Source organism: Papio anubis, chromosome 8, assembly GCF_008728515.1.
Source record: "Papio anubis isolate 15944 chromosome 8, Panubis1.0, whole genome shotgun sequence".
Lineage (NCBI taxonomy): Eukaryota > Metazoa > Chordata > Mammalia > Primates > Cercopithecidae > Papio > Papio anubis.
This window is the reverse complement of record NC_044983.1, coordinates 135733662-135745328: the sequence shown is the minus strand read 5'-3', so window position 1 is coordinate 135745328 and position 11667 is coordinate 135733662. Positions and strand designations below refer to the sequence as shown.

Sequence of the window (11667 nt, the reverse complement as noted above, 5' to 3'; positions counted from 1 at the left end):
TTTGGGAAAGGAATGGAAGGAGTTGGCGGATTCTTGCTTCCTGAGAGAGGACCGAGACTCTGCCCAGGAGAAAGACCATTCTAGCCGCGCTGTGTTCCTGCCTCCCTGTGGAGGCTTCTCAGCGACTCCCCCGCCCCCACCTTCGTCTCTCCCTCTTTACCACATCCCCTGAGCTGGCATTTCCTGGTAAAAAAAACCCGAGATGTTGAGCACCCCGTGGGCCTCTGCACTTCCCTCACTTGGGCCTCTGTGGGCAGGCAGGGACCCCAGCTCTTCATATTTGCACTTCATCAGGCATGGTGTGAGAGGGTAGGCATTTAGTGAGCTGAGTTAAAATGCCTCAGAACCCCTCTGAGCTGGGCACAGTGATGCATGCCTGTACTCCCAGCACTTTGGGAGGCAAAGGTGGGAGGATTGCCTGAGCCCAGGAGTTCGAGACCAGCCTGAGCAACATAAGGGAGGCCCCATCTCTACAAAAAAATTTAAACATTAGCTGGGCATAGTGGCCTGTTACCTGTAGTTCCGGCTACTTGGGAGGCTGGGATGGGAGGATTGCTTCTGCCCGGGAAGTCAAGGCTGCAGTGAGCAGTAATCGCGCCACTGTACTCTAGTAAGATAGAGTGAGACCCTGTCTCTAATAAAATAAAATAAAACAACCACCTGAAATGCCAGGAGAATGCTATGCCCAGCTGGCACCTCTTTGGAGCAGAGCTCAGGCCAGCAGGAGGTTTGCAGAGTGTGATGTTCTGGGAGGCCTCTCTGTATCACCCAGTGGGGAAGTAGGGTTAAAGTGAGGAGAGGGGTGGGGGTCTTTGGGCGGGCAGCTTCCCTTGCATCAGCAGCCACCGCACCAGATGCCTAGACCCCCAACACCAAAAACTCAGCCCCTCCCAGCAGCAAGCATCCGTTTCATACCGTGGCTCTGCAAGTGGGCTGAAGTTTGGCTGGGCCCCTGGGTCAGGCTGGACTGGAGGGGCAGCAGCACTTGGGACCTGGATTCTTCTGGCGATCCAGAGGGGCACAGAGGGGGCTGAAAGCCAATCTCACAATCCCTTGACTGGGGTTACTTTGCCAAATCCTAAGTAGCCACAGTGAGGCCCATGAACAAGCGAGCCACACCTGCCAGTCTGTGCGCATAGTGGGAGCCGTCACGGGGAGCATGAGGCGCCCTGGACCCTACCTCCAAGTGAGCCCACAAATATCACAAGCTCCTATTTCTTTGGCTTTGAAAATGCCAGGGAGAGTTCTGAAACCATCACCGCTCGCGCGCCGGAAAAGAACTACCGTCTGGAACTCCGATATTGCTCGACCCGAACTTTAAAACCTCCGTAATTCATTTTATACCGCCAGGATGGAAAATCTGGCGCCGATCGCCTGATGGCAAAATCCGGGCCGGTGCAGGTAATATAATGCGCCAGGCTGAATAGATGGAACGCCAAACCGACTGTCGGCAAAGTCCGTACGGCAGGCAAACCAGGAGGCGCCGGAAGATCGCCGGGCCGGAGAACCGGACCACGGTATTCGAACCAACACTCAGCCTCGAGACGAGCGAACAGGCGCTCATCCTCCGGCGGGCGTAACGTCAATCGCCGGACAGGCGAAGGTTGATCGGTTGCGGCGGGATCGCTGGTGCGTCCGGGCTGGGCGTTGAAGGTTTCATCTCGGGCATCGACCGGCTGGGCGTAACGACGAACGCGGTGAACCCACAGATCTTTGAGGATGGAAGCCCGTGTTGTGGCCAGGAAGAATCTATACTGCAGCCCTTACCCCTTCCGATTAGGAGGACAATTAAAGCTCCCTCAGGTGCTGCCAGGTGACCAGAGTAATGTCTGGTAAATAAAGCTCACACGTGTTATAAAGTCCGTCATGCCTGTTCTCGTACACGAAACCATTTCACCGAGGAGGAGAGAGCAGCTCGCTGCCATGCGCTTCGTCCTGAGGTCCATAAAAACTACCTTCTTTTTTTTTTTTTTTTTGAGACGGAGTCTTGCTCTGTCTCCCAGGCTGAAGTGCAGTGGCCAGATCTCAGCTCACTGCAAGCTCCGCCTCCCGGGTTCACGCCATTCTCCTGCCTCAGCCTGCTAAGTAGCTGGGACTACAGGCGCCGGCCACCTTGCCTGGCTAGTTTTTCGTATTTTTAGTAGAGACGGGGTTTCACCATGTTAGCCAGGATGGTCTCGATCTCCTGACCTCGTGATCCGCCCGTCTCGGCCTCTCAAAGTGCTGGGATTACAGGCTTGAGCCACCGCGCCCGGCCAAAAACTACCTTCTTTGTATTGTGGCTTTCAGTGATAGGGGTTTAACTTATCTAGGTCCTGACACAGATACGGAGAACTTGTTGAAACCACCAAAGTTTCAGTACAAAGTACACAAAACACAAGCCACAAACCGCCGTCAGACAAGAGCCTAGAGTAAGCACCAGTATTCTAAAGACCTGCAGAGGCCAAGCAGGAAGATGGCTTGAACTCAGGAGTTCGAGCTAAGTGAGCTCTCTCAGTGCACCACGAATTCCGTCCTGGGTGACAGAATGAGACTCCATCTCCACAGGAAGGCCTATGGAAAAGCACGTTCATGTAGGGGTTTGTGAGAGAGACATGGCAGTGAGGCCCAGTTAACATTCTGCTCTAGCCGGTGACTCATCTGAAATTAGAATGATGGTGATTAGTCAACCCAGAAGGAGTGGGTATATTAAAATGTCACCTTCTTTTATTACCTTTATCCTTATCATGGCTTTATTTAAAAAGTAATAAAGTTTCTGCCCAGAAGTGTCACTTCTTGGGAGTGTCTTTCAACAAGTGTGCTGCTCCAGAGTGATACGGATGTTATTTGTAAGTAGAAGAAGAGCAGAAACCCGGCTCAGACATAGTCTTTATAGGCCGGGCGTGGTGGCTCACGCCTGTAACCCCAGCATTTTGGGAGGCCGAGGTGGGCAGATCACAAGGTCAGGAGTTCGAGACCAGCCTGGCCAACATGCCGAAACCCCGTCTCTACTAAAAATATAAAAATTAACTGGGCATAGTGGCGGATGCCTATAATCCCAACTACTCTGGAGGCTGAGGCAGGAAAATCGCTTGAACCTGGGAAGCGAAGGTTGCGGTGACCTGAGTTCGCACCACTGCACTCCAGCCTGGGCAACAGAGTGAGACTCAGTCTCAAAAAAATAAAAAATAATCTTTACACATACTTTAAGAAGCGAACACATCAGAAACCAGGAATTTAACAACTATGAGAATGAAAGGCTGATTCCCTCTGGGAACAACGTGCACAGTTTGCTTTTGCAACCCTGAGTCCCTGAGAAGGAAGCCAGCTCGGTGTGCAAAGGGTCTCAGATTGCTGCCAGGGATGTCTATGTTAGTGGGAGAGCAAGGGGCCTGCTAGCAGCTCTCTCTACAGACGTTCAGTCTTCTTCCTTTTGCTTTTGAGACGGAGTCTCGCTCTGTCGTCCAGGCTGGAAAGCAATGGTTCAGTCACGCTCGCCGTAGCCTTCAATTCTCAGGCTCAAGCGATCCTCCCACCTCAGCCTCCAGAGTAGCCAGCTTTTCATTTTGATGATAATCTTGAAATGAATAAGCTCCTTTCAGCCTTTCTGGGTGGTCAGCAGGGCCCAGCAGTCTCCACGCCCAGTGATGCCCCTCCACGTTGCCGCGCTCTGACAAGGCGAGAATGTGCTGTGGCTGAGCAGAGGCCGAGTTACGATATGGGGCTCTGCAGAAAGTGACCTCGTGGCTGCAACGGGACAGTGGTCTGTGCACTGTCACTGTCAGCCCAGGGTGATGAATGTTGGGTTTCTCAATGGGAGCGAGTCCTAGACCAAATGCCCATCAGTTCAACGTGATCACCCCTTGCCAACTAGCGTGCCGTGGAGTTGAAATGTAGTCATTTTAAAGTTCTGTGCTTAATTTGCATTTGTTTTTACTTAAGTTTTATAAGAAAGACAAGCATGAGGAGTTTGTGCACAGTTTTGTCTGTACCTATTTATATTTACACACAGGGCGGGCATCAGGGTAGTTTTTCTGAAAAGGGGCTTGGGGAGTCTATATGGTATTTGATATTTAAATTCGAGACCTGTCTTTGTGGAAGTTAACTGCGCACACACTCTGGGGTAAAACTAGATACGAGTGTGAGGCCTGGCTCCGCCCTTCCTGTGGTGGGACATGGGGCACCTCAACTGGCCAAGCCTCAACTGCCTCACCTGTAAAACAGAGATGGCAATAAAAGCTACTTCCCAGGGGCTTTGTGAGAATTCAGTGAGCATGTACATCCCTGCCCCGTGCCTGTCCCCTGCGGCCCCAGGTGGTACATCTCCCACCAGCCCGAGCCGGTGCCCGTGCTGCTGGCCCCATGCCACACGTTGAGTAGTGAGGGTTTAAAATTCTTTGTTTAAGGCTAGGTGCAGTGGCTCATGCCTGTAATCCCAGCACTTTGGGAGGCCGAGGCAGGTGAATCACTGGAGGCCGGGAGTATGAGACCAGCCTGGCCAACGTGACTAAATCCCATCTCTACTAAAAATACAAAAAAAAAATTGGCCAGGCACGGTGGCACACGCCCATAGTCACAGCTACTTGGGAGGCTGAAGCATGAGAATCACTCGAACCCGGGAGGCAGAGGTTGCAGTGAGCCAAGATCACGCCACTGCACTGCAGCCTGGGCGACAGAGTGAGACTCTGTCTAAAAATAAAAATGTAAACAAAGCTTAAATTGCAGAGCTGCAGATTTCTGGCCCTGGTCTGTCAGCCTTGCTGGTGGTCAGGGTGCTTTTCTGGGGTGCCCACATGAGTCCTCATACGTGCAACCCTACACCCACTAGGCGTTCACTCCCTCTTAAGTTTCATCCCAACCATCCTTGTTCTTTTGTCAGATGAAAAGCTCAGGTTGGCTGGGTGCGGTGGTTCACACCTTTAATCCCAGCACTTTGGGAGGCCAAGGTGGGCGGATCACCTGAGGTCAGGAGTTCAAGACCAGCCTGACCAATATGGTGAAACCCCATCTCTACTAAAAATACAAAATTAGCCGGGTGTGGTGGAGCATAACTGTAATCGCAGCTGCTCCGGAGGCTGAAGCATGAGAATCACTCGAACCTGGGAGGCGGAGGTTGCAGTGAGCCGAGATCGCACCACTGCACTCCAGCCTTGGGCAACAAGAGCGAAACTCCATCTCAAAAAAAAGAGGAAAAAAGAAAAGCTCAGGTCCCAGCGGGCATAGAGAACTTACTCGAAGCCACTGTGTTCGTTAGCGTGGGGGTTCTCTGGGTGCAGACCACGCTTCTCCTACTGGTTTGGGGGTTCTGTAGGATCTCTGCGGGGTGCAGAAATTAACCCCTTCTGTCTGAGAGCCTGCGTAAGGAGGTGTCCCCATGCCCATCCTCTCGCATCATGTCCCAATGTCATCTTTGGGTTTTCTCTTTTTTCTGTGAAGTACTTTTTTGTGCCGCACTTGTGGTAAGAGTGGAATCGTTCCATTACCCTGGAGGCTCGTGGGGACTCTGGCAGCTCTGGCCCAGGCCTCTGCACATCGCCCTTACACACGAAGCTCCTAAATCTCCTACTGCAATGTTAGCCTGCCTGCCTTCATCCCAGCCCCTGTGTGGAAAGAGAGACGAGTTCTCCCAGGCCCGGGAGACGCTGGGACTGCCCAGCCGCACTCCCTCACCTCCCAGAACTGGAGATGGAGACACAGGAAACTATACAAGTTGATCAGCATTTGGGATTGAACTCCTGGGTCCTTTCTTGAAGGCATGGCTTGTCATCTGTTCTTGACTCTGGGTCCAGCCCCATAACTCCCCTTGTCGGGGCCCATGGAAGGTCTGCAGCTCCCTGGAGCTTCTTTGCTCAGTTGAGTAGAAAATTTAGAAAGGTGGCCAGAAGGAGCACCGTTTAGGAACATACGGAGACAACTATAAACTCCCTAAATAACAAAAGGCAGGTGGCATTGGCCTGGAAGGGATTCGGCTGGTGGAAGATGAACCTGAGAATGTATTCCCACATCTCCCTGAAGGATCCAATTCAATGTCTGGGTTGACACGGTCTGGGAGTGGTGGTGGACAGCACAGGTGTCTCCTTCCCAGAAGGAAGTTAGGGCGGACCCACAGCTCAGATCAATAGTAGACCCTGCCCGGAAGCAGCGTACCTTGGGAGAAGACAGCCATGCACAGAGTTCTCTGTTGAAGGAGATGGTAGTTCGGCACTCCTGCCTGTCCACCTCTGTGCCCAGCTCAGCCATGCTATGGCCACAGGAGAGCCTGGCTGTTGCCTGCTGACCTGGGATGGGGGTGTCTGGCAGCAAGGGAGACCAAGGGCTCCTGAAGCAGTGAAGCTTCTGTACTTGAAGGCTCGGGTAGAGAAGGCTGGCGGCGAGGAGAGGCCTAGGAGGCTATGGGGGGGCTCTGCTTGGGCAGTGTGCGGCGGGGAGCCTGCTTAGCCTGGGCCTGGCCCAAGCATCTTTGGGGCTGAGCTGCTACCTCTCGGGGCCAAGGGTCCCCTCAAACGAGCCAGGTGCCTTGACTTGAGCCCACCCCAGTGCAAGGTGGTCAGGAAGTGGTGTCGAGCGCTAGCTGAGCAGCCACTCCCTGTACCTGCTCTGTCATCTGCCAGGTGACTTTGAATTCCCACTACACTTTGCAGACATGATGGGTGGGACTGGTTTTGGTGCTGAGGTCTTCTGGGGGTCAGTGATCTGCCTTTGGAGAGCTGCTGCCCTGCAGAGTCACAGCATGCCTTTAGACCTCAGCGCCTGGCACGTTTCAATAAGACGTGAGCTGCACGGCCCCTTGTGGGAGGGGAATGTGGTACGCAGCCTGGCAGCTGTCTCTCAGCCTGGGCTCAGCAGGTGTAGTGGGTGTGGTCGCTCTTCCTGCCGCCCCAGGGAGGCCACGTCCAGGTCGGGATCCTTGTGGCCAGCCAGACGTGCCACGCCTGCAGCGCCTCCCTTGCCCCTCCTCAGCGACAGTGGACAGGGAGGCCATGGGCTCAGCCAGGGCCACAGCCAAGCTTAGTGCAGGAACAGCCTTTTGAAAGGCAGCTGTGCCTCTGCCTTCTCCCTGGCTCCATACACAGTCTCTTTGTGCTCTTTTTTTTTTCCAGACAGGATCTCTCTCCGTCACCCAGGCTAGAGTGCAGGGGCACAATGTCAGCTCACTGTAACCTCCACCACCCGGGCTCAAGTGAGCCTCCCACCTCAGCCTCCTGAGTAGCTGGGACTACAGGCATGTGCCACCATGCCCGGCTAATTTTCTTTTTGTAGGGACAGTTTTGCCACTTTGCCCAGGCAGGTCTGCAACTCCTGAGCTCAAGCGATCCAGCCCGCCTTGGCTTCCCACAGTATTGGGATTACAGGCGTGAGCCCCGGGCCGGCCTCTTTGCATTCTTTAGAGTGCTGTTTTCCCTTTGTTGTTGAGTTGTGTGATGACACTGAAATGGGAATGACCCCATGACAGCCCTACTTCTCTCACCCTGAGGATTTCTGGACAGGGAGGCCAGCTTGTGGGTTTGGCTTGTCTGGGGAGATTGGATGTCACAGCTGCCTCCTCATGCTCCAGGCCCTGGATCGGAGTCCTGGGCTGACATTTTCTATTATCCATGTTCAGAAAATGGCAGTTGGGCCACTCCCAGATGGCAGCACTGCAACACAACTGACGACAGTGCCCTGTGAGGTGGGTGGGGCCACCTGCTTGTGCCCTTGTGTGCAGGAGGCCAACGGAGCCACCTGCCCGAGGCAGCCATGCTGGGAGTGACCTTCAGATGTCGTGTCATTGGGACCGAGTGCTTGGGCTGTTGAGAGGCAGCAATGTCTCAGGTGTGGACCACCTGCTGCTGGCACACGGGGCCTGTCCCTCAGAGAGCCGCGTGCCTCCTGCCCTCGTGGCATGACGGCCGTCGTAAAATCTCCATGCGGCCCTAAGCTGCTGCACGTGAGCACCAGCCAGCCACCGTGGACACGGGATGGGCAGACAGTTACAGAGCCTGGGGTGACTCTGGTGTCCTTTCTCTGCGGGCCAAGCGGAGGCTAGACCACAATACATTTACAAATTAGAGTGTATTTTGCTGTGAGAAAATAGACCCCTTGGAGTTGCCCCTCAGTTTTGACTACAGAGGTTTTTGAAGGGTGGCGTTGACAGGCGTCCGATCCGTGCCAGGGCACGGCACTGTAGGCTGGATGCTGAGTGCTGTTGCCGCAGATGTGCTCAGGCCTAAAGTACCTCCTGGCCAGGGCGTGTGTGAGATGGAAATGCACGCACTCTCCTACTCCCAAGCTTACTCCACCTGCACACTGTGACCTGGGTGTGCTGTTTCTGGCCAAGGGGAATGGCGCTCCCTTCTCAGTGACCGGCCACTCCTGTTGGGACCAGGTAGCTGCCAGTCCGAACTGGAATCGTCCCCCGCGTGCCCAGCCAAGCCCCTGTTCCTGGGCCCATAGAGACTCTGTCTCCCTTTCTGGAGTCAGACAGTTTGACGGGGGCACTTGCCCCTCATAGCCCAGAGAGGCTGAGTCAGCCCCTCCAGAGCTGTTTCTTTAACTGACAGAGCAAGACTCCTTCTCAAAAAAAAAAAAAAAAGAAAGTAAAGGGGGGAACCAGTGAGTGCAGGAGTGCCTGCCATGTTGCCATGTTATGTCAAATGTGCATTTTCAGTTACTGTTACTTGTGTATGATTTATTTAGAATTTTATTATGAAGTACCACTAATGAAAAAGAAATATATATACAATTGACCTTTGAACAACAAAAAAGGTTAGTGGTGCTTTATTAGTCTGCTTTCATGCTTCTGATAAAGACATACCCAAGACTGGGCAATTTACAAAAGAAAGAGGTTTAGTTGGACTTACAGTTCCATATGACTAGGGAAGCCTTGCAGTCATGGCGGAGGGCAAAAGGCACTTCTTACATGACGGCGGCCAAAGAGAATGAGGAAGAAGCAAAAGCAGAAACCCCTGATAAACCAATTGGATCACTGTCACGAGAATAGCATGGGAAAGACCAGTCCCCATGATTTAGTTACCTCCCTGGTCCCTCCCACAACATGTGGGAATTCTAGGAGATACAATTCAAGTTGAGATTTGGGTGGGGACATAGCCAAACATATCAGGCACTGATCCCCCATGCAATCAAAAGTTCATTCATAACCTTTTTTTTTTTTTGGAAACAATTTCTCTGTTGCCCAGGCTGGAGTACCGTGGCACAATCACAGCTCACTATAGTCTTGACTTCCCTGGCTTAAGCGATCCTCCTATCTCAGCCTCCTGAGTAGCTGGGAGCACAGAGATGGGGTCTCCCTATATTGCCCAGGCTGGTCTCCAACTCATGGGTTCAAACTGTCCTCCCACCTCAACCACCCAAAGAGCTGGGATTATAGGCGTGAACCACTGCACCTAGCTGTGTATAACTGTTGACTCCCCCAAAACTTAAACTACTACTAATAGCCTATTGTTGGCCAGAAGCCTTACCAATAACATAAACTGTAAATTAATATGTCATATGTATTATATAGTTTATTCTTCTTTCTTTTTTTTTTTTTTCCACTCTGTTGCCCAGGGCTGGAGTGCAGTGGTGCTCTCTCTGCTCACTGCAACCTTCACCTCCTGGGTTCAAATGTTTCTCCTGCCTCAGCCTCCCAGGTAGCTGGGATTACAGGCACCCACCACTGCACCTGGCTAATTTTTGTATTTGTTTTGTTTCGTTGGGTTTTTTTTGAGATAGAGTTTCACTCTTGTCACCCAGGCTGGAGTATGGTGTGATCTCGGTTCACTGCAACCTCCGCCTCCCGGGTGATTCTCCTGCCCCGGCCTCCCGAGTAGCTGGGATTACAGGCCCATGCCACCATGTGCGGCTAATTTTTTTGTATTTTCAGTAGAGACAGGGTTTCTCTGTGGGCTGGGGTGGTCTCGAACTCCTGAACTCGTGATCCGCCTGCCTTAGCCTCCCAAAGTGCTGGGATTACAGGTATGAGCCACCACACCCGGCTGATCTTGTTCCTTTTTATGGCTGCATATTATTCCATAATGTGTGATATGGTTACAGCTAGTTTCTGTATTTTTGGTAGAGATGGGGTTTTGCCACATTGGCCAGGCTGGTCTTGAACTCCTGACTTTAGGTGATCCACCTGCCTCAGCTTCCCAGAGTGCTGGGATTACAGGCGTGAGCCACTGTGCCTGGCCCTATATAGTTTATTCTTACATTCTTAAGCTGGAGAAAAGTTACTTAAGAAATCATAAGGTAAAGAAAATATACTTACTATCCATTCAGTGGAAGTGGATTATTATAAAGGATCCCCTCTGTCTTCATGCCGAGGAGAGAAAGGAGGAGCTTGGTCTCGCTGTCTCGGGTAGCAGAGGCTGAAGGAAATCCATATATAACTCCACTTGCGTAGTTCCAACCCATGTTTTTCAAGGGCTAGCTATGTACCTACATTTAAAGAGTGGTATTAAACCACATCCTGTACCCCCCACCCAGGCCCAGCTGTTCCCTCCTCCCACCCTGAAATCCCCCATGGGCCGAGCCTTGATTGCATCCTCACCCCGTGCCACCTGCTCTGCTGTGCTGATGACTTGAGTGAAGCTGGACCTTCCCTCTGTTGGTTTCCTCAGCTGTGCTGTATCCCCTGTGCGTGTGACTCTGACTTCCGGAAGGAGTCGTGCTGCGGTGCCGTTCTGTGGCTTGCTGCTTTTCTTGCTATTCGATGTTTGAAGTCCATCCAGCTGGAAGGATTTGCTCGTTTTTCCTCACCCTCATCTTTTGCAGATGGTCCTCGGGGCACGGCCAGTTTGGGGCCGTCGGGCACGACAGTGCTCTGAGTGCTGGTGGGCATCTGCCAGAGCCAGCCCAGGCCCAGGTGGAAAGGGTGTGTACCTGGGACCCAGGTGGGCAGGTGACATCTGCAGAGTCTGGTTGTTGCTCTGTGAGGTTCAAACAAGGTGTGGCAAGAAGCCAGGCCCTGGGTGACAAGTGTGAGCAGATGGGAGCCGGGCATGGGTATGGTGGGCAGTGGGCGAGCAAGTGAATGTGCCTGGTGCCACCAAACAACACTGGGCTGGGGCATGCCGGCAAGCAGGGTTTGTGGTCCTGAATCAGGGAGGGCACCTCAGGTGAGCGGAGCAGAGGCAGCGGGCCCTGGGCAGGGTAGGAGAGGCTGGTGCTGAACACCTGGGGCCCTGGCGTCACACATGGAGTGGGAAGGCCTTCGGGGTCCAAATTCCATCTCTGCCCTTTCATGGCTTTGTGGCCTTGGGCTATTTTTTTAAGTCTGGGTTTCTGCATTTTCATGTATGGAAAGTGGTGAGTCGGCCAGGCACAGTGGCTCACGCTCGTACTCCCAGCACTTTGGGAGGCCAAGGTGGGAGCATCCCTTGAGCCCAGGAGTTCGAGACCAGCACAGGCAACATGGTGAAACTCCATCTCTACAAAATAAAAAACTAAAAAATTGGCCAGGCGTGGTGGCTCAAGCCTGTAATCCCAGCACTTTGGGAGGCCAAGACAGGTGGATCACGGGGTCAGGAGATCAAGACCATCCTGGCTAACACGGTGAAACCCCGTCTCTACTAAAAAAAAAAAAATACAAAAAACTAGCTGGGTGAGGTGGTGGGCGCCTGTAGTCCCAGCTGCTCGGGAGGCTGAGGCAGGAGAATAACGTAAACCCAGGAGGCAAAGCCTGCAGTGAGCTGAAATCCGACCACTGCA

General features: G+C 52.9%; 1 protein-coding gene across 1 annotated transcript in view; it reads left to right on the top strand.

Moving 5' to 3' along the window:
• Positions 1-7861: 7861 nt before the first annotated feature.
• AGO2 (argonaute RISC catalytic component 2) overlaps positions 7862-11667 on the top strand; it is a 46072-nt gene continuing 42266 nt past the window's right edge. The window contains exons 1-2 of the mRNA XM_031669321.1: positions 7862-7963; positions 10578-10775. Of these exons, the coding sequence (XP_031525181.1) occupies positions 7862-7963; positions 10578-10775 (300 nt within the window). The remainder of the gene's footprint in view (positions 7964-10577; positions 10776-11667) is intronic.